The sequence below is a fragment of the Embiotoca jacksoni genome, unplaced genomic scaffold (genome assembly GCF_022577435.1).
Source record: "Embiotoca jacksoni isolate LCO1_2020_lvr unplaced genomic scaffold, fEmbJac1.0.p SCAF_118, whole genome shotgun sequence".
NCBI classification, from domain to species: Eukaryota; Metazoa; Chordata; class Actinopteri; family Embiotocidae; genus Embiotoca; species Embiotoca jacksoni.
The window spans coordinates 456,860-480,081 of record NW_027185250.1 but is presented as its reverse complement, the minus strand read 5'-3'; the positions used below and the strand labels follow the sequence as shown (position 1 = coordinate 480,081).

General features: G+C 41.4%; 1 protein-coding gene across 1 annotated transcript; it reads right to left on the bottom strand.

The window, feature by feature from the left end:
* Nucleotides 1–1,263: 1,263 nt before the first annotated feature.
* On the bottom strand, nt 1,264–21,436 carry LOC138194950 (AT-rich interactive domain-containing protein 5B). Its single transcript, XM_069144002.1, is given in 14 exon segments — nt 1,264–7,848; nt 7,850–8,458; nt 8,834–9,034; nt 9,161–9,341; nt 9,443–9,540; nt 10,220–10,272; nt 10,465–10,612; nt 10,726–10,832; nt 12,106–12,306; nt 12,671–12,692; nt 12,774–12,971; nt 14,201–14,308; nt 14,639–14,791; nt 21,191–21,436. Coding segments are annotated over 14 exon segments (2,652 nt in total). The 5' UTR covers nt 21,212–21,436; the 3' UTR covers nt 1,264–7,296.
* Nucleotides 21,437–23,222: the final 1,786 nt, after the last annotated feature.

The following is a 23,222-nucleotide window of genomic DNA, read 5'->3' as shown; positions in this document are numbered from 1 at the left end:
ACAATCAGCTTATCGCCATCATTTATGAGCCACAAACAGTAAAAACGAATTACTGTTAGGCTTTTTAATCAGCTGTTAATGCTAACACTAATGCTGACAAGATGAAGCCAGCCGTAACCATGGTGATGTTCCCATGATGTAAGAAAAAGTTACATTTTTCACATGTGGAGACTCAAACTCAACCATCAGGTGTTTAAATTAATCAGGTACGTCTGTGATTTCATTATTTTTGGTACCCAGCAGGTTGGCGTGTCTGAACCTGTCCACAGGCTCCTCCCCCTGCTGCTGTTGCCCCGCCTCCTCCGGCTGCAGAAAGGTCCTCCTCAGCTCCTCATCAGAGACCACCACCCCCTGTGTGACATCACACACGCATCATTAACAGGATCATGTGAAGAGTCGGCCCATGTTCAGATTAACATGCTAAAAACACATCAACATGTAAGTTTCATTGGAATCCTACACTTTATATTTATCGTCCCTGATTTGATCAGCAGTCATGAAACTTTATCCTTTAAATAGAATGTTTCCAGGGTTAGGAGCTGTGATGAAGTTGATGGATCACTGTTGAATAAATAAAGTCTTACAGCTCTCCTGTTGATTCTCCTCTGAGTCTTCAGTCTGTTTTTCAGAGTGTTCAGGTAGATGTAGTTCATGTCTGGAAGGAAAAACACGTCAATAAAACTATGAAACATCATCAGAGTCCATCAGAAAGACTGGATCATCTTCACCTATAATCAATCAGTCTATAATCATCTTCATCTATGTAAAGAAATCTCAGGATATACTTCGGTCCACTCTTCATCTTCTGCTGCAGAGGATCGAATGGAACACACCAACACTCCTCAAGTCGACAAAAAAAATTAAACCCTAGAAAACTAGATAAAAACAAACAGCCAGGGGCACCAAATTTCACAGGCATAATGAGGCTCTACCGACAATCACACACCAACTTTCAGACCACTAGCACATTTCCTCTGGGAGTTACTTGAGGATCAGAGATTTTATTTATGGTTATCATCCATAACCCTCTAATCTTAAACCTAACCCTGAAAGACTGACGTTAAGACGGAAAGACTGCATCACAATTAGAGAATTGTTCGTCATTGTAGCAAGGTTGGTGCTACCGGGGTCTCTCCTGGACACAGATGACACGCTCAGTCGTACGTTCGGGTGTAAAATGCCTTTATTTGCCCTGCCCATACACCAATGTCTTCATGCAGCCACTTCCCTCTTCCTCCTTCTCCCTGCTCCCTTTATAGGGGAGAGCTCATCAGTTCACCTCCAGCTCAGCTGTGCTCATTACACCGGCCCGGCACCGTTCCCTGAACCACTCTTCCCACTCTCTGCCCCCTGCAGCTGAGCTAACCACACCCCGCCACCACAGTCATCATAAAAAAAAACACCAGAGATATTATTAACAGATTATTTTTATTATAAATATAGTGTTAAAATAGAATGGTACCTGACACTGCCAGCCATTTACCATTTATAGAAACCAGAAATGGACTTAGTGCTGCAGATCTGAACTGGTTAAATTGAACAATCACCAACAAAAAAAACTCTAGAAACGGGAATTAAAAAAATTGATGCTCACGTCAAACACCTCTGGGAAATGTCCGTTCTCTTCGGTCCAACTCTGGTGGCCAGAGTTCAGCAGTTTGTAAAGAAAAGAACATGAAAACAAGGACGCTGCCACGTTAAAGTTCATCCGGGATTGTTTTTTCAAGAAACACAAAAAATTACAAACATGAGAGGAAACACGTCAATCCATTAAAAATGACATTCATCATTTTCTAACATCCAAGAGTTTTTAAAAGTGCCACATGGACTGTTTTTAACACCAGTCAATCACATGATGGAAAACTTGGGTTTAATTCATCTGGTGTTTCTCTAAATTTAGACTTCATTTCCCATGAGTCCCTGTACTGCCTCTCCTTGCCATCTCGGCTGACCAGTTTGAAGGAAATATGGGTGAAACATTGAGTTCTTCTGAGTTCTTGACTGACAGTTTTGACTGTTTTTATGCGTCCGCCCCAAAGATAGCCTGAGGCATCATGTTTTCAGGTTGTTCCGTTTTTATGAAAACAATATCTCAAGAATCCCTTGAGGGAATTTCTCAAAACTTGGCAAAGCAATTAACTGATAACAACGATGAACTGATTAGAGTTTGGTGGTCAAAGGTCAAAGTTCTAGGTCACCATGGCCTCATGTCCCACTGATCAAACTCTCATAAATGCAATGTCTCAACAATTGCGTTGAGGGAATTTCTTTAAACTTGGCAAAGACATTGACTTGGTACCAGTGATGGATGGATCAAATTTGGTGGTCATTGTCCCATCACATTGTCCCATTCTCGTGAACAGGAACATCTGGAGGGAACTTTGTCAAATTTGTCACAAATGTTCAATTTAACTGAAGGATGAACTGAAGGTTTTGGTGGTCAAAGTTCACCGAGTTCATACCTGCTTCCCACTATCAACACGATATCTCAGGAACGCCTTGAAGAAATCTCTACAAATGTGGCCGAACATGCACATACGTGAACTGCATGTAAACTGCAACTTGAGTGGTTAACGTAGGGTTACTACTGTAAGGTGCTAATTCTAGTTTTATGTCCCATTAGTTGGACATTTGAAGACGGCATCTTCAAACTATTCCGCAGAGAGCAAAACAAGAGTCAAACCGCAGGAAACAAAACATCAATAATTTACATTGCGCACAAATATCGAAATTACTGTTGTGTAAATGATCTGAATTTGTCTTTGGCCTTCGTGCTGAACTCATAACATCTGGAATTCTGTTTCACTCATTTTTTACTTTTTATAAAGAGGTTCTTTGTTAAAACTAAACAATAAGCAAACAACTAAAATGACATTGGATTTGTTTGCTGTTAGGGTCATAACTGTGTTGAAAGCTGAAAACAAAAGTGTTTCCACCGAAAAACGCATTCTTGAGATTGAAGATCTGTTTGCTCTGATAATAAATTCACTGGTTCTTTTCTTACTTTTTCCAAACGCTAAAGTAATTATATTGATATTGCTGATTACAAAAACAAGCTGAAGATATTTTTCACCATTTTAAAACATTTTGTAGACTCATTCATTGTTGTCACTTGTTCATTTTCAGGATTAATTGATTGTGAGAATAGTAAACTCAGTCACAAACACCAGGAACATCTCAACCCATTAGTTAATCTCCACGTAGTTAATCTGAGCAATAAGTGAAAGTTTAAATCCCGTTTTAACACTAAAATCTCTGGCCTCCGGTGAGTAGAGTTGATGACTTCCTATCTACCTGTTTGAAGACAGGATGAACTGCCTCTAACGTTTTTTTTTTTACATTTTAGAAACTGACTTTCTTTGTTTAACCAAGAACATCATTAGTTGCAGTGCTGTTGGTGTTTGCAACTGTGTTGGCTCGACATATTTAATGTTTCTAGAGCGGAGGTCAATAATCAATCCACAAAAAATAAATCAGCTACAGGAGTCACTTTTTAACCCAATAAATGTGACAAGATCCGTGGTGAGTGAAGCTGCTTGATTTCTGCTTCACTCAATAGTGACAACTTTCAGACTAAATGATTGATCGAGAAAGTGATCTGTGGGTTCATTAATCATGGCAACATCACAAATAACGTTTTATACTGAATTTAAATGCATTATCCTTTTTGTTCAAAAAAGCAATTCAGATTTCTACAAATTATTCGGCAAAGAAGCTGCAGGACTTTTTTTTTTTTTTTAAAGGAAACAGGGAAATCTAAGGTGTCAAAATGTAGCACCTTTAATTTGATCATTTATCTCCATGAATGTCAAACTGGCCCAGACGGGTCCCCACTGCCGAGTCGTGTAGGTCCAGTTTACTCCGACAGATGGAACAAATTAAACACCTCCCCTCTTGTGACCCGACAGTCTGAAAGGCTATAAGGTCAAACCAAACATCAAACAGGAGCATTGATCAAGGCAATAGCATGAAGGCTAATGAGCAAATTTCACTTTCATCATCTCAAATTTTAAGAATCAGGCACTTAACTTTAAGTACTTTCCATAAATGAGCAGTGCCGGAGACTGATGCTGAGGAGTGTGCAAAACACGGGATGTCAGAAATCTGTGGTACATGCATAACAAAATGTAAACATTACGATTTTTCAAAGGAACACAAAACAAATGAAACCTAAAGAAACCTTAACAAACTACCCTTAAATAACCAAACAGAAGAACACTTTTGAACGCTCCTCAAGTCGAAAGTAGAACATCCCTCCTCCAACGACAGTCAGCGGCGTGTTCGCATTAAACATACAAGACATACAGGGACAATAAATGTTCAGGAGATGAAGGAGAGAACTAGTCCAGGATCAGGTCCTGCTTGCCTCAGAGGCAAACAGTTTGAGGATCGAGGACCATGTGGACTTGAAATGAGCTTTTGTACATCTTTGTTCAAAATGGGTGCACACACGGGTCAGAAGGAATCGTTGCAGTTCAGACTGTTGCTTGTTAAAAGACAAAGGAAAGTTTGTAAAGGGATTAAAACACTTCTGCGTATTTCTTTCTGGTTTTCTTAAAACAAGTCCTGTTGGTAGAAACTACTGTATTAAGAGTGCAGGCGAACATTCGCTGGTCTGTGAACGCATCACACAAATACTTCTGTGACTTTTCTGGTGTAATTCTGAGTAAAATATCTGAGAGTGTCTTTGTCTACCTCAGTTACATCAACACAAGACATGCAAAGGCACGTGTCCCTGGCTGAAGGTCCGTGCAGTTACTTGAAGTCGCCCATCTGAAGCACACCGAGATCTCCACTGCTTAAATCTCAGCTACAATAAATAACAGTTTACTGAGAAGCAGAGACAGACATTCATCACATGCTTCTTTTACCATCTGCTCATTTCCCTTCATGTGAAGGTGAAAACAGATTTCTGACAGAAGTTCTGCAGTACTTTGGTGCATCTGCCCACCTACGAGGGTACAAATCTCTCCTGACACTTCTGCCTCACATAAAGCCAACGGTCAAATAGATCAGAAAAAAATGGCAAATATTTTTTGATTTCTTTTTGTTCTATAAAAGATTTTCTTAAAACTCTGGACAAATACATCTGCTGCTTCTTTAAGATTTACTGACTTTATCAATGAACAACAAAAATATGGAATCCAACAGCATAACTATGAATTAACAGCACCAGATGGGTAAAATAAGAAAATGTTAGCAGACGGGAATAAACATGGCACTTAGATATGGAAAAGGAGATGGGTACAGTAGGTGTGCAAATCGGAAGCTACAACAATGAACAAGCTGAGGTTTAAAGGGACACACTGACATTTGCATGTTTTATGGGGTCTTTGCTTTGTGTTGGCACTTTCCATGAGAAGCAGAAGAAGTGGGTCAGGTCGGCGAATTATTTTACGGTGACACCCAACAGTCCGATAGAAGTAGACCTCCGTTTGAAAAACGAATTTGCTTTCTGGTGGAGAATTAGCTGGGAGATTAGCTTAGTACGATTACTGGAAACATTCCTACCATTCACCCACTTACGGTGACAGAGCTGCCATCAGCTTCTTGCCTACAGACATTTGGGCATGTGGCCCGGAGGAACCAGGGAACCTTATGATTAGTGGATGACCGGCTCTACAATCTGAGCCACAGCCTGAAGCTAATGCTGTACAGCTCTCTGAATGACTCTTTTTTATAAAATTGCTGGTTTACAATGGAACAAACAGGCAAAGTAACCCTTTAAAAACTTCACCTGCCATTTAAACTTTGTGTTTTTCACAGAGTGGATATAAAAGTGTTCGTAGCTTCCAGGTCTTCTCTCATCAAATCTAAAGTGAATAAAATGTGTCCATCAGTTATCTCGGTGTTGTTAGCTAAAGTCACTCCTTCTTATTAGTTTTCTGGAGGTCCATCTGAAAATAATCCCTCATTCATTAAAAAAGAAGATTCAAGAAGACCTGATTTTGGGGGCGTGTCTGTTTGATTGACAGGCCTGTGGTGCAGTCAGGTTGCAGCTATCGGTGGGCGGGACGTAGTATCGTCAGGTTTCCAATCAGATCGGTCAGATCCACCGCTGGCTCCTCCCCCAGCTCGTCCAAATATGGTCACTTCCTGCTCCAAACCGCTCCGAATCAATAACAATAACAATAACAAGAGCACATGCAAACATGACATACAGTACACAGATGAAGACTGCAGGTCCGAGGAGTCTGATGATACTCTGCTGTTTTCTAGAAGACCAAAATGGATGTGTCCGACGGTCCGGTGTTGTCATCAACGAACAAACATCAATGTGAACACACACAGTGCAGTTCGTTGTGTTATATAATCTCCATGACAACCTAATGTGGATGAATTTGCAGCTGAGATACGTCCACAGGTAACGCTCCTTTCCTGGACTCACACACCAGCAGGTAGAAAAAGATCTATCTACCCAAGTGCATGCTGGGAAAGCCCCCCCACCCCTGAAGCAGATAAAGCAGGTGAGAAAATGATTTACTGAAAAAGAACCTGAGGTAGACTGGAAGTTGGGGCTACATGTTGTCGTGGTGATGACGAAGGCGGGACGACAGCGCCGCTGTGTGGCCGCTCTGGTCTTTACAACACAAACTAATGTGAGGAAGAGGTCGGGTGTCAGGTTTAAACGTTCTGGTTCTGATGGAAACATGAGTCCAGCACTGAGCGTCTGATCAGAGATTTAAACCTTTAGTAAAACGGGTTTTATTTATGGTCAGTAGCCCGACGGAGACTTGAAGGGAACCCGAACACTCCGACGTGAAGGTCTCTCTTTGACTGAATATCTGAGAAGGCAGCGACGGAGCAGGTTGCCGCCTGTAAGGCACATATGTGTTTATATCATCTTATCTAACGAGCAGGATATAGAAAGGCTTCACTTTAACGCTATAACGTGAAGACGGAGGAGGTCTCACTCAGAGAAAATAACTATCTCTCTACACAAGTAGAGTACAATGTATAAATGATACTAACCCACTTCAGCTCTCGCTAGATACTAATTCAGCACATTTTGATGCATAGCATCGCCCATAAATGGATATTGACTTCTATCGGAAGTGATCTGATTCAATATTTGACCATTGAACAGTGGAGTTAATAGTGTTATGGAGGGTTATGGCAGTATTTGTTGGAGCTGATCTGTGATTGTCATGAGTCTCTGCAAGTCCTTCAACCGACGACCAAATCCAACAGGAAACAGGAGAAAAGAGTTCTCAGAGATGAAGAGGAGGAAGATCGAGTTGTCTGACGTTCTTCGGGTCACACGTGTGAATATGAACATGCTAAAAACAGTGTGTGTCAGTGTTTAAGGGCCCCGGAGCAGAGGGGGGCATCTCTCTCCTCCTGCTGTGACTCCTGCAGTTTACCAACTCTCTCAGTTTCAAGTTTCCCCATTTCCTCCTCCTCCTCCTCCTTTACCTCCTTCTTTACTCCGTCTCCTCGGCCGGCCTCAGGCCGCTGAGTTTCTGTCTCAGATCCAGAGGGAAGGAACTTCCCAAACCTCATCCCGTTCAGATCCTCCTCCAGTTTTACCTGGAAGGGGGGCAGCCCGAGCAGGAAAGCCCTGATCCTGCTGGGGGAGCTCAGGTCTGCTGGTTCTTCCTGGTTCTTCATCTCCACGTCCTGTACTCCTGCTGCACCTCCTCCAGAACTGGACCGGCCCCCCTCGGTCTGCTCCGGAAAGCCGGTTCTGGACTTCTTGGACGACGGTTGATCCGTGGTTCCGTTGATCGTTCCCCGGCTCGGCTCCGGCCCGTCTACACCGGGTCTCTTAGCCGGGAAGCGTTTGCTGAGGTTGAGGGGCAGCGCCTGCTCGGGCGGGGGGGGTGATGGGGGAGCAGGGGGGCTTGGAGCTCAGGTCCTGAGAGAGGGCCTCGGACAGGCGGCGGGTGAAGGTCTGCAGCTGAGAAGAGTCCAAACGACGAGTCCTCATCAGCTGACACACCTGAACGCTACAGTCCAGGTTCAGAGGAAGGACCCGGAGAGGAGGCAGCGCAGGCCGGGTCCTTGCGTCCCGACTGCCCCCTCTCTGGACTCCCTCGTCCATGTTACACCCTGAGCATCGGTTGTGGTGCGGGTGGAGCAGAGGCTGCAGCTGGTCTCCGTTCGGACGAGGGGTGTCAAGGCTTCCGCTTTTGGGGTGCAGGGTGTAGATGGTGGGATGCTGGGTCGGGTCCAAAGGCGTCAGGCCCGGGCTCTCCAGGCCTCTCTGGAGGCTCATGCGGTTCCTGAAGACGTCCAGAGGACACACCCCTTTGATGGGGCTGAAGCCGCCCAGAGAGCCTCCGATGAAGTGACGAGGCAGATTGGAGAGGAGCATACCGGGACCAGGAGGCGCCAACTCAACCCGGTCCGACTTCAGCTCCTTTGGTTTGGGCTGGAAGGACAGGAAGGGGGGGGACATGGGGGACAGGTCGGGGGTGAGAGGCATGTTGACAGGGAGGATGGCGGGCTGGATGGGCTGCAGAAGGGGTGGGGGGGGTGACAGTGAAGTGAAATCACATCTGGTCAAACTCGTTCCAATTTATTTGAACATTTATGTTGCTTTAAATAAATAAATAAATTTACTCTATTTTGGAGTTTGGAAGTTTTAATAATTATATTGTGTTCTGAGGTCATATTTTAAACCTGCAGGTGGTGAATATTTGATACTGAAACTATTTGTTAGACTTCTTATAGCTGCAGGTGTTGCTGCAGGTGTTGCTACAGGTGTTGCTGCAGGTGTTGCTACAGGTGTTGCTACAGGTGTTGCTACAGGTGTTGCTGCAGGTGTTGCTGCAGGTGTTACTACGGGTGTTGCTGCAGGTGTTGCTACAGGTGTTGCTGCAGGTGTTACCCTGTGAGTGCTGCTGGGGGTCGGGCCTCCTCTGCCTTTGGCTGGCAGCAGAGGACTCTGCGTACACTCAGCTGCTGCTTTGGCTTTAGCCTGCTGCTGAGAGAGCAGTTTGGCCTGAGCGATCAGCGTGGCCTTGTTTCGTGTTCCCGGCGGCCGTCCTCGACCCCGCTTCGCCACCACAGCGCCATTTGGGTTCACCATCTGCTCAGACACAGGAAGAGCAAATTGAAGTTCAGATTAAAACCCATTCAGGTAGATTAAGACCCAACCAGGTAGATTCAGACCCAACCAGGTAGATTCAGACCCTCCCAGGTAGATGCCACTCACAGGCGAAGCAGGAAGAATGGGTGCGGTCACCTTCTTCTCTTTGGTTTTGGGTCCTGGTTTCCTGCCTTTCTGAAGAGGTTTCCTTCCTCTGATCCCTCTGGGTTTCGGAGGAATGGGGGTTTCTGGGATTTTGAATTCTGCCCCTCCTGCTCTCAAGTGCTCTTCGTAAGGAAGCATCAGCCTGAGATACAAACACTCAGTTACAGGAGGTTTAGTTCACCTTTTCTTTAGGCTAAATAAGTCCTTTATATTCAGGATTCTCTGGAGTTTCGTGTTTCTGACCTTTCGTAGTGTCTCCTGGTGCAGGTAGCCGCGCTGGTGCTGCCGGGGCATCCTCCCAGCTCGTTATAAACCACTTTCCAGAGGCGGTCCGTCGTGACCTGTGACACACAAACATGCAGATTGATCAACTTTTAACTCCTGAAATCCAAACGAATGTCTTAACTTAAAGAATCAACGGCAAAGGTTAAATTCAAATCAAAAGTCTTCAGTTATTCACTCAAGTCGTTTGGAATAAAACAGCACGTTTTATTTTTGAGTCACTTAGAATATGTTGTTTATAATATCTTTTCAACTTTGGTTATTTTCTAACCTTCACTGGTTTGTTTTATGGTTTGTCTTTCATTTTAAATTGTTATTTAGTGTTTCTGTTTTGGTCCAGTTGAATAAAGATTATTCAAAGTAGATGACGTTGTCCTCAGGGTGAGAGGACGCTCTGAAGCTTAAACTGCTCTGCTGGCTTTAATGATGATGCATTTCACTTCATTATGAACATTATGAAATTGTCTAATAAACCATTTTATCTGTTTTAATTATATTTGACAATCTTTTATTTATTACATTATATTTTATTATCTTTACATTGTTGTCCTGTTTCCTCTGCTAAGGATGTATTTCACACAACATACACACATTAGCTTAAATGGTCTGTACTTGTATATCACCTTTACGGTCTGAAAGTGCTTTTACACGGTTTTCCATTCACCCATTCAGCCGCACACAACATACAGACAGGCTTACGTTAGCTTAGCCACACACAACGAGCTGTGTTACACTCACCTTCTTGTAGCCGCCGAGTCGTTTGACCATCGAGTACATGAGGAAGAGGTCGACTGAGACGTGTTCAGATGTAAAACAGAACAGAGACAACGAACATCCAAAATCAAACCAGACTTGTTATTTCATTCTCTTTTAAACAACAAATAAACTCTGGAGGGACGAGAGGACTCGAACCGGCGACCTTGTGAAGAACTGGGGATGTTCGATTGGAGACAAAGAGGACAGAGAACCAGGAGAGGACTCACTCTTCTTGAAGCCCAGGTTGGGCACTTTGTGGATGGGTGAGCCGTGACGCTCCATGAAGGCGTAGAGCTGATCCAGGAACAGCTGTTCTTCAGGATGGGGGAGCCAGCTGCCCTCACAGCCCACCTCCACGCTGCCCATCACGTTCTCCTGAAGGGGGCGGGGCATCACAGGAACATGACACGTATGATGGAAGTTGTCATGTTTAGCACATTTATTTTCTACATGTTTTCTACACGTCTCTTTCTATGATGACAACAGACCTTCATCCTCTCGATCCAGGACTCCGATTGGCTGGAGTTCAGGGAGTCTTTGCCGTCACGGCCTCTCCTCTTGCGAGGTCGTCCTCGAAGACTGAGAGACGGACATCCTGCAGAGACAGGAGGACCAGAAACAAGCACATCAGTAAATTGAAGAAACATTTCACAACAAACTGAAGGTCTCAGCTGTTCGGTCTGCAGACATTTCTGAAACAATTTAAAGAAAGTCTACGGATTGTCCAGCAGGGGGCAGTGTTTCACAGGGAAACAAGATGGAGGGGATATTTCCATGGTTAAAAGTAGGTCTTTTAATAAATTGTGGAAGAAGTATTTAGATCCTGGACTGAATTTAAAATATATATACTGCAAAGTAAAAATACTTCAATACAAATAAAGTACTGCAATCAAATCCTACGGAAGTAACAGTACTGCATTAAAATTATTCTGAAGTAAAACTACTGCATTAAAATAATACTGAAGTAAAAGCACTGCGTTAAAATTCTACTGAAGTAAAATTACTGCAGTCTCAGCAGCAACGTAGTTTTATTAAAGTAAAAGTTATGTTTGGTCCCTCTGATATCCGATTATATAAAACATCAGATGATTCATAGATTATAAATTACATCATCAGATGACTGACAAATTATAAATGATATCATCAGATTATATATGACATCACATGATTGACAGATTATATATGACATCATATTATATATGACATCACATGATTGACAGATTATATATGACATCACATGGTTGACAGATTATATGACATCATTAGATGATTGATAGATTATGTATGACATTATCAGATTATCGATCCTGAATACAGACTGAAATAAATTTGTAAAGTTTGAAACTTTAATTTCATGTTTGTATCTGCTAATTACCAAATTAAATGTGAATTCTTCCTGAATGGAGCAGATTAACAGGAAGTAAATGGTAAGTGGTGTGAATTGCATAGAGTTTTATCACCTTACAGTCTCAAAGCGCTTTTACACGGTTTTCCATTCACATGCTAATGAGACTGAGCTGCCATCAGGAATACATTCACACAACGATGGTGCCATCGATGCAATTTAGGTAGCATGATTTCAGGCATGCCATTGGGTGAGAGGTCAAAGGTCGCAGTTTCAGAATTAAGTGGCTTACTTTCTCTTACCATCTACACATGGTCTGGAGAGTAACGTTTTGTGGCATTGTGGCTGTAATAATGAAATAGTGTCTGCTATGCTGCAACATAAATACATTGCCTTTGTGTTCAGGGTCTTAAGAATGAAGCAGCTGTTCCATGACACCGTCTGTCCAACTACTGAACCCCTTCAGAGAGCAAAGAGAGGAACAGATAAGTGTTAGAAAGCTTAATTTCCCTCAGACACTCACTGAACTGCCAGGAGAAGCTGGTGCTGCTCTCCAGTGTCGGGTGGTTGAAGGTGTCCCTGCAGTACATGACCCGGGTGGTGGGCAGCAACTTGACTCCGCCCAGCGCCAGCAGGTGGGGGTCCTGCAGCACCGGGCCCTGCGCTCCGTCCTGGATGCGTCTCTGCAGGGAGCGGAAGCGGCAGTACTGCGGGTAGCTGAGCACTCTGACGGCCGGACACTGCAGCAGATCGTCTGAGAGGACGGACACGAGACAGGCGGCATGGACTTGTTTTAATTCATGCAAAAGCTTTATGTGTGCAGTTCCATCAGTACACTTCATTCACTCATGTTTCTGATCTTTTATTGGCTGTTAAGCTGCTGTCAATCAAACAATTCCTGCACAGATGCTTCACATTAAAAGCAGCTCAAATGGGCAGGCTTTCATTCTGAAAGATATACAGGAAGTGTGACTGTTTACAAAACAAGGACAGAAAAGGAGAAACTGTTCATGAGTTGCAATTTTTTTTGTATTGTAAATATTAAAATACTGTTTCTGATCAGCCTGATTGATTATTTGTGTTTTTGCTCTCACTTTTGTCTCGGACCGGCTCATCACTTCTCTCCGCTGTGTCTCCGCCTCTCTCCACTGTGTCTCCCCCCCTCCCCGCTGTGTCTCCACCCCTCCCCGCTGTGTCTCCTCCCCTCCCCGCCGTGTCTCCTCCCCTCTCCGCTGCATCGCTGCTCTGTGGAGGTTTGTGCAGCCCGTTGGTGCCACCCAGTGGAGGATTCGGGCTCCAGCTGCTCCAACCTGCCGGCTCAGCACACCACCACCGCGCCAGGTCCTCCACCCGCACCACCATCTTCCTGGACACGGCCAGAACCTCATCCTGCACACACAGACAGGTTCATGGTTCCTGGACTGCAGCTGCAGGAGTGTGAAAGCTTCAGCAGCTTTTTATCACGATTTTATTTTAATGGTTCGTCCTGACTGAAAAACAAATGTTACAGTTTATAAATCTTTTACAAATCAGACAAAAGAGCCTCAATCATCACATATTCTACTTTTAACACTGAGCTGATAAATGTGGTCCACTTTAAAATACTGGACGTGGCTTTAAACAACAAACAGCGGCCACAGCAGGTCATAATTATTAAACAATTATTCCTGATAAATGACGAGCATGAACTACAGTCTGGATAAAAAACACCTGCAGGAATAAAACCTGATCATACGCTTCCTGTTTGATGTTATCATCACAAGCTCTTCACATGTTTAAAGATATATTCATATATTTGAAAATAAACTCTTCAAAACAAAAGTAAATCTTTTAAAAAGAAGAATTTAAACAGACAGTTACATGATTTTACTCCAACTCATTAATCTCATCAGAAACACTGAGGATGATCTGAGATCAGTTCTTATTTCATATCAGACCGTCTCTGACTCTCAGATGATATCAGAGACATGACAGAATGATAACGAGATATAACAGGATGATAATATGAGATATAACAGGATGATAATATGAGCTATAACAGGATGATAATATGAGCTATAACAGGATGATAATATGAGATATCAGATATGACAGGATGATAATATGAGATATAATGGGATGATAATATGAGATATCAGATATAACAGGATAATAATGATATAACAGGATGATAATATGAGATATCAGAGATATAACAGGATGATAATGAGATATCACAAATATATCAGGATGATAACATGAGATATGACAGGATTATAATATGTGATATCACACATGTCTGCTGCTCATTCTGCTGCTGGTCTGAAGGTTAAAGCTGTTCTGATGGCTCAAGTTAAAAAAGGAGCCGGATATTAATAGATGTTCTTAAAGCATTCCCAGATTAGATTCACAAGATCTACAGGAGCATATCTCTCCTCTGTTATCCGAGTGTGAAACCTCCTGTCAGGAGGTTCTTCTGTAATTATACAGAGGAATTTAAAAGGAATGAATTCAGCAGTAGATTATTCATTAAAAACCACTTGGAACAAATCAAGAAAATATTCAGAAATAGAAACACAACACTTTGGTTTTCTCTGAACTACCAGCACATTTATATGACCTCGTGACCTTTGACCCACCTCTCCGTGTTCCCGGGTCCGGCCCTTCGGTGTGTCCTCAGGCAGGAAGTAGAGTCTGGTGCTGGCAAGCAGGTGGCGCCGGGTCTGGTCCTCCCATAGTAAGGTCACCTGCACACAAAGATAGATCAGTCAATCAACCAATCAATACTATCCTTCAACCAACCAATCAATCAATCAATCAATCAACCAATAAATGAATAGCATCCTTTAATCAATCACTACCATCCTTTAATCAACCAATCAATGTTGTCAGGTGGTGGTTCTGTAGAGGTTCTGTGGTGGTTCTGTCAGGTGGTGGTTCTGTAGAGGTTCTGTCTGGTAGTTCTGTCTGGGTTCTGTGGAGGTTCTGTGTTGGTTCTGTTAGGTGGTTCTGTGGAGGTTCTATAAGGTGGTGGTTCTGTGGAGGTTCTGTGTTGGTTCTGTCAGCGGGTATCTCACCTCAGCGATGCAAACTGGATCCTGCGGTCCACAGCGGACCAGGTAGAACTCTCCCAGCTTCCACACCTGGACGGGTCCGTCGGGTCGAGTTCTGCTGCTCACCGACTTGTAGAAGGCATAGCTGCCTCGCTGGCAGCAGGGAGCACCCGACCACTGAGAGGAAGAGCAGGCTGAAGTTAGGACACGCCTGTTTCTAAAACACACCTGTACACTTTCAGAACTTTCTTCTGGAGCAACACAATCTTTGACGAACCAGGTCAGAAAGCTCGGTTCTGCAGCTTTAAAAAAAAATAATAATAATAAAAAAAAAAAAAAATCCCCTCGGGGATTAATAAAGTAAATATCTACCTACCTACCTACCTTCACAACAAACTGACTCGAACAGGAAGCAGTTTAAAGTTTCAGGAAACAGAGAAGAGACGTTTTACTGACGGAGATCCACTTAAAGAATATTGCTCTATATAATACCGCTCGGTATAATACTGCTCGGTATAATATTACTCGGTATAATATTGCTCTGTATAATATTGCTCGGTATAATATTGCTCGGTATAATATTGCTCGGTATAATATTGATCTGTATAATATTGCTCTGTATAATATTGCTCGGTGTAATATTGCTCGGTATAATATTGCTCGGTATAATATTGCTCGGTATAATATTGCTCGGTATAATATTGCTCGGTATAATATTGCTCTATATAATATTGCTCTGTATAATATTGCTCTGTATAATATTGCTCGGTATAATATTGCTCTGTATAATATTGCTCTATATAATATTGCTCGGTATAATATTGCTCGGTATAATATTGCTCGGTATAATATTGCTCTATATAATATTGCTCGGTATAATATTGCTCGGTATAATATTGCTCTGTATAATATTGCTCTGTATAATATTGCTCTGTATAATATTGCTCGGTATAATATTGCTCTGTATAATATTGCTCTGTATAATATTGCTCGGTATAATATTGCTCGGTATAATATTGCTCGGTATAATATTGCTCGGTATAATATTGCTCTATATAATATTGCTCTGTATAATATTGCTCTATATAATATTGCTCTATATAATATTGATCTGTACAGGCTGGAGGAAGATATCAACACACGGAATATTGACTGTTATATTTAACACTGTATTGATTTATAATCAATAGTTTCAGTGTTGCAGGTCTCATTGTTTTGATGACTCAAATTAAACTACAGGTAAACCAACATATGCTGAATCAGAACCTCTGACATCTCATCACCTTCACTTTGTTTGATCTCACATGTTCATAGAATCTAAAGAGGAAATTGTTGGTTTCTCTATAAAATGTTGTAAAGTTCTGCTGTAAAGACTTTAATGTGTTATGCACCATGAAATAATCTGTGTTGTGATTTGGCATTATATAAATAAAATTGAATTGAAATTATAAGCAGCGAATGGAAAGAAGTAAATTCAACTTTAGATGAAATCAGAAGTTGACATTAAAGTCTTTTAAAATGGCATGAGCAGCTTAATAAAATACAGCTACAGTTAATAAATGAACTTTGAGTCCCTACAGGAACCCTTCTGTATAAACAGTTAATAAACAGTTCATGTAACAATTATAACAGCAGACCTGCTCAGAAACAGTTTGTTGTGCGTTCGTGTGTCTCTGTGCGTGTCTGTCTGTGTGTCTCTGTGCGTGTCTGTGTCTGTCTGTGTGTGTGTGTGTGTGTGTGTGTGTGTGTGTGTGTGTGTGTGTGTGTGTGTGTGTGTGTGTGTGTGTGTTTGCGTGTGTATTAATGGAGCAGAAGTTAGTAGCAACAGCAGAAAACGAGTTAATCCAAATGAAAGTGTTCTGGTTCGGTCTAAACAGCCCGGTTCAGCCCGGTTCAGCCTGAATAATTGACACCTGCCAGACCTCCAGTCTGCCCCCTGCTGGTTCAGATAGCATTAGCTGTTAACTCTGGAAACTTTGCAAAAACAATGTGGGACTCCAGTTTTCTCCAGACCGCTTCCTTCCTATTCGGACCAGTGATGTCATGTTGAGCTGCATGTCGTCACTCCGCTGGTTCTCCAGCTGGTGTTCCGCTAAACATGTGGCTTCATTGATAACTGGAACACTTTCTGGAGCAGCAGTGTCACCTTCAGACAAGATCACTCTTTCTCACTCTCTCTCTCTCACACTCTCACTCACTCTTTCTCTCTCGCTCACACTCTTTCTCTCTCACACACTCTCTCGCTCTCTCTCTCTCTCACACTCTTTCTCTCGCTCACACTCTCTCTCCCACTTACTCTCTCACTCTCTCGCTCTCTCTCACTCTTTTTAATCTGCTAATTCATCTTCTAACTGTAAAATGTGAGACCCACAAAAAAATTATTCAAAACTAATAGAAATTCAATTCACGGCGATATTAAAGAGAAAAAAAAACAGAAAATGTTTGTTTAGATTGATCAATCAATCAACTGTTTCACATCTAATAATGTTTGCCAGGACTTCAACTGTTGTTTGTTAATCTGCACAATACTTGTTTGATTTTTCTTTAATTTTGTCTATATGTCTTTTAAAAATCTTGAAAGTTAAAAAAAAAAAAAAAAAAAAAAATTGTGAGAATGACTTCCAAACAAACACTTTACAATAAAGTATTGATGGACTGAATGTTGCAGCGCTGATGTTTAAATAAAGTTTTAATGGACTAAAGGACCTGATGTTCAGAGTGAAGAGGTCACAATCAAACAGCTCTTTATGTAAATTAAATGTCAGGGTCGGTGAGCAGCTGCTCTTCATTTATTGCTGACAGAAGATTCACTAAATTAAATCTTCATTTTCTGCAGCAGAAAGCGTTGCAGCGAGTCCAATCTGAATCTTAATTTTAAACTGATTCTGAATCAGAATCTTAAACTGCATCAACAACCGGTCCTTCCTGTCCATCCTGCTGCGACGCCTGAACGCAGCCTGCTGCCCTGCACCTCCCGCCTGAATGGGCATTATTCTCTAATCACTCACTCCTATGTGGATCACCCCCCCCCCCCCCCCCATTAACCCTAACCCACTTCAGCAGTTCAGAGACCGACAAACGGCTGTCTTTCCCTGGTGATTTTTATGAGTTATATATTAATTTCACTATGTTTTTTACTGATATCATCCAACAACAGACTGATGAACTAAATCACTGCACTTATATCAATAACATGTGACAGTAATTATTCTACTGCTTTGAATTATGATTTCATATTAATAAGATGTGACAGTCAACCTTCCTGCTGCTTTGAATTATGATTTTATATTTTTGTATTATTTGCAGCTGAAATGATGAGACCAAAACGTTCATACACATCATGAGAATACATCTAATAATCCATTAATTCAATGAAATATGCTCGTGGATGTGTTGAACCTGCTGCAGTCGATGCAGCTCGGCGGTGAACATGAACCTGTCACAACTTTACAGAGACGTGTTGCTGACATCAGATTAAAAATGAGCAGATATAAAATGTTTCAGTTTCAACATATGTTGTCTTTGAACTGTTTTTAATTAAATATGAGTTTATATGATTTACAAATCATCTCATTCTGTTTTTATTTACATTCTACACAGCGTCCCAACTATTTTGGAAACTGAGTTCTATTATCATTATTATTATTTTGAAGAATACCAGAGTGATATTTTGGTTTAAGAAATAAAGTCACATCAAGTTTTATTTATGATGAAACCCTACAGGAGCATTAATGAATTATTAAATATACAGACAGGAGTCCTATTGATGTATTTAATATGTTTAATATTTAAGTTTAAGTTCATTATACCAAATAAAACATGAGACCAATAAAGTAATGAGAGAAGCTTGAGATGGAACTAAACAAGATAATCAATATAAGAGCTTTACTATAAATATATTCAGGGAATAAACAGTCAAAAGAAAACCAATAAATCACATCCAGCCTCTGAGAACTGATCATGTGATTAATCACAAACTTCCTGAAGCCTCGTCCACATTTTAAATTTGCTGCAGACCAGTTTTGTTTTTTCGGTGCCGATACTTTGACATCGGTACTTTTTTCTATACCAATTTCATTAAATGCATTTTAACAACAACTTTACACATTTTCATGCAGCCAGACTAACACATCCACCAAACGCTCTGCGTCTCTGTTATCATTTGGCGTTCAGGAGATTTTTCCCACTCTGACGTCCCAACTTTCCCACTTCCAGATGCCCATGAACGCACCATTAATCCTGTGAGCTCCAGTTATTGATTGGTACACAAGCAGGAAATAAAACAAAGTTGTATAAATTCTCTGTTCATCTTTAAATCAATCATCAAAATCAATTGCTGGTATTTAGATTCAGATTCCAAATAATCAATGAATCTGTGGATTTTTATAAACGTACGAGAACACAAAAAATGAAGATGACTTTATGTGTTGAGTGGATCACAGCAGCTCTGATCCGTCCACGTTTCACTGTTCCATCCATAACACGGTTCTGGTCGGTCCGAGTCGACCACTAAAGGCCTGAAATCAAATATCAGACTGAAGCGAAAGTGACTGCTGGCCAATAAAATGTTGTATTCATTATGAGTCGACGCCATGTTCCTGCAGTGACATCATCACGTCTGAGTGGAGTGTGAACGACGAGTAACAACACATCTGACGCGTGTGACACGCGTGTGCCGTGAGACGCTCAACCTCTGAAACTGATTTAAACACAGGATCAGGTCCTCATTGATTCTTTGTCATCATGTGTCCACATCATCGTCATGACAACAACAAGCGGCTCATGTTCACGTCAATGGAACATTATTCCAATAATCAAACAAACAACCCTGTAAACTGGGCCGTTTGGGGAAATCTGTATTTTTACTGAAGTTAATTTTTTTTTTTTTTTTTTATATAGCACTCTATTAATCCCCGAGGGGAAATGTCTTCACTACAGCAGGGGGGGGCTCTCAGGGGGGGAGCTGCTGCAACAGGCTGCCACTAGCGCGGCGCCAGGTAACCTGACCTGAGGTGCATGTTTTTGGATTTTGGATAAATTATGAATGCAGGACTTTTACTTTGTCATTAAACATTGTTTTTTGCTGTAGTGATACTTTTACTGAAGGAAACTATTTCTGATGATCAGCTGATCAATAAGTTGATCTGATTCTGAGCAGGAAAAAGGACTAAAAACAAAGTGCTTTTATTTTCTATGGAGTTGTGCAGAAGTTTGAGCTGTGTAGAAATATTTAATTTAATTAGAGAGAATAAATGATAAATCTGATCCAGCCAACAGAAGTCCAGTCTGTTTGGGTTTTTTTTTAGAGGGGGAAGGGTCCAGATGAAGCTCTGCAGCCTGGCGGCAGGAAAATAAAAGCCACATAATATAATGTGAGCAGTGAGAGGCGAGCGCGCACACACACACACACACACACACACACACACACACACACACACACAAGAATTTAAGATGGAAACCCTTAATCTGCACCATGCCTGCGTCACTTCTCGTGATATTTTCTGACAATAATGCAACGAGATTTTTTTTTTTTTTTTTTTTTTACAGTTTTCAGGAAGAGGAAGAAAAAAAATATGAATAATAAAATGTCTCCAGGATAAATAAATGCAAACACAGCTACAATATTGACCTTGACTATATCCTGTTATTCAAAAAGCTCACAAGTTCACCAGTGGAAAATAAAAGCTTCTGTTCAACCATAAATGAATATTTAGACAGACATTATAAAAACAATAATGAAATGTTCCGACACACTCGGAGGATTTGTGGCCAAATAAATGAGTTTTTTTTCGGAGTGCAGTCCTCAGCTGTGTCCTCTGAATGTTTCCTGGATTTAATCTTCCTCATTTCAACATTTCCTTCACACAATATTAACATTCCTCCTGAAACAGCGCAGACAAAATGTCGGGGATTCGATCATTTATCAATATGCTTCCTATTAAACAGCCTGCTGCTCCACCTCGTCGACAAATATTTCATTCTGGAATATCACGGAGGCTATTTTTTTTTTTTTATTTATTTCATTTTTTTTTTATTTTTTTTTTTAAATAAAAACATCGATTCTTGACGCCGCTTTTTGTTGAAAAGAGACGAGCTTCAAACTTTGAGATATTTTTCAGGCGGAAAGAGAAATTAAATTTGTAATGTGTGTTGCTGGGGGTGGGGGTTGGTAGCCGGAGGAGACTGTCGACACGACACACAAAGAAATTAATCATTAACACCAACAAAATATCAGAAATATTAAAGCAGAATTTCCCGGCAGAGTCTCCGGGACGAACCGAGGCCCCGGTTCGGTGTCACGGACCCAGAAAAACAACAATATCGGCAGATTATTTTCCGCCTGCGGAGGAAAAAAGTTGAGGCTGGTTGAATAAAGTTGTAATTGCAGTCAGAGCAACTCTCGCTGCTGGTTGATAAACGATCAATACGACATGTCCAAACTCATCTAATTCAACTCCGCATTCGGCTTCCGGTCACCGCGACACACGGTGGAAATATTCCCCGTCAACAGGTCACAAATTCAGCGGCTACAAGCGACACGATTCGGCATTTATGTGGAAACTATATCGGCTTTACCTGTATTGCATTGTGCTCCATTGCAGTCCTGCATTCCCTCTGTGTGAGGCCCCTCTCCGGTTACACCGCCGGGACTCGCCGACACACAAACAAACGCACCCGGAGCAGAAAAAAAAACGCCTGTTTTTTTTTTTTGTGTGGAAACGGGACAGGATCTAGGTGTGGCCAAAGTTTGCCACAGAGTACAACTTAATGTTAAAGTCACTCTGTAAACGGAGTTGGAGCATCTTTAGCTTCAGCACCGTGACGTATTTCCGACTGAAATGGAATACGAGGGCGGGGCTTAGGTACGGCAAGATTTAAATCAAACTCATTCTTATAATGTAAAAGTTTGTGAGTGTGACTCAGAAAATATCCTGCAAGTGCTCACCCTCAGTTACTTCATCTGAAAAAAAGTAAAAATCACAGCTTCCTGATTTCAAATGAGACACTGCTGCTTTGAATGAATTCAGTCTCCAGGTTCTCACCAACCGATAATAACTATGCTTGTCCAAAAACTTTGCTAATATTTAACACTTTCTATTAGGGTTCTGTCAAACTAGTGTAAACAAATCAGTGTGTAAACAAACCACGTTGTAAACAACCTGGCATGAAAGCAAAATGGTGACAAAACAGCATTGGCACCCACACAATCTGCTTGTAAATATCTGGCATGTAAACAAACTGCTGTGTAAAAAACAGCGTGTAAACAAACAGGCATGTAAACAAAGTGGTGTTTCAACAAATTGTTGTATAAACAAATCAAGGTGTAAACAAATGGGCACGTAAACAAGCTGGTATTTGAACAAATTGTCGAGCAAACTGACATGTACACCACCGGAATGTAAACGCAACCAACGTGTAAACAAATCAATGTGTAAAAATAACCGGTGTGTAAACAACCAGCAGGTAAACTTAACCAGCAGGTAAACAAACAGGCACATGAAAAAAACGGTGTGAAAACAAACCAGCATGTAAACAGATGAATACACAGGAGGAGTTTAAGTCAGCTGGAGATCCGATACATTTTTCCAATTTTTAATATTTTTTAAAGCTGATCATTGATGCTGATATTTCCCAGTGGTCACTGGCGGTATTACAACATGAAAAAAATCTTGAAACTTTGTTTGGGGCCTGTGAAGGAAAGACTCGTGAGCATGTGCAGTGGTGCACATAACGCAGAAGTTAACCAGGAAGCTAGAAAACTTCTTGGCTCCAGTGAAGGTGATCACTTGTATGACACATCACGTTACAACATATGATAACAAGGGGAAAATCTGTGGAAACATTTTCACATTAAAACATAAAAATGTTTCAAAACAACGTGTATGTGGTCACATGAGTTTTTGCACGTGAAATTCATGTGGCTTTCTGTCAGGGTATAAACAGTAACAGCTCTTCAGTTTCATCAAATCTGGTTAATCAGCAGCTGAGAATCATCAGTGGTTTGTTGTTCTGATTTCTAATAGAATTTTTTTAATCATAGTGATATAGACACAAAGATTTATCATACAACTCCGGTTCCAAAAAAATAATGATGCTGTGTAAAATGTAAATAAAAACAGAATGTGACGATCTCAGAAGCATTAATGCTGAATGATATATTCAGGTTTTGGAGCAACATATGCTGCCATCCAGACAACGTCTCTTTCAGGGAAGGTCTTGTTTATTTCAGCAGAACAACGTCCAACCACATTCTGCACGTATTCCAACAGCATGGTTCTCTAGTAGAAGAGTCCGCTGATAAACTGGCCTCCTGCAGTCCAGACCTGTCAATCATTGAAAACATCTGGAGCATCAGGACATGAACAACAAACTGTTGAGCAGCTGAAATCCTCTATCAGGCAAGAATGGGACCACATTTCACTTTCAAAACTCCAGAAACTGGTCTCCTCAGTTCCCCAACATTTCCAGAGTGTTGTTAAAAGAAGAGGTGATGCAGCTCAGTGGTGAACATGATCCTGGAACAACTTCATAGAGACGTGTTGCTGACATCAGATTCAACATGAGAAGATATCTTTATAAAACAATAGAATTTCTCAGTTTAATTAAT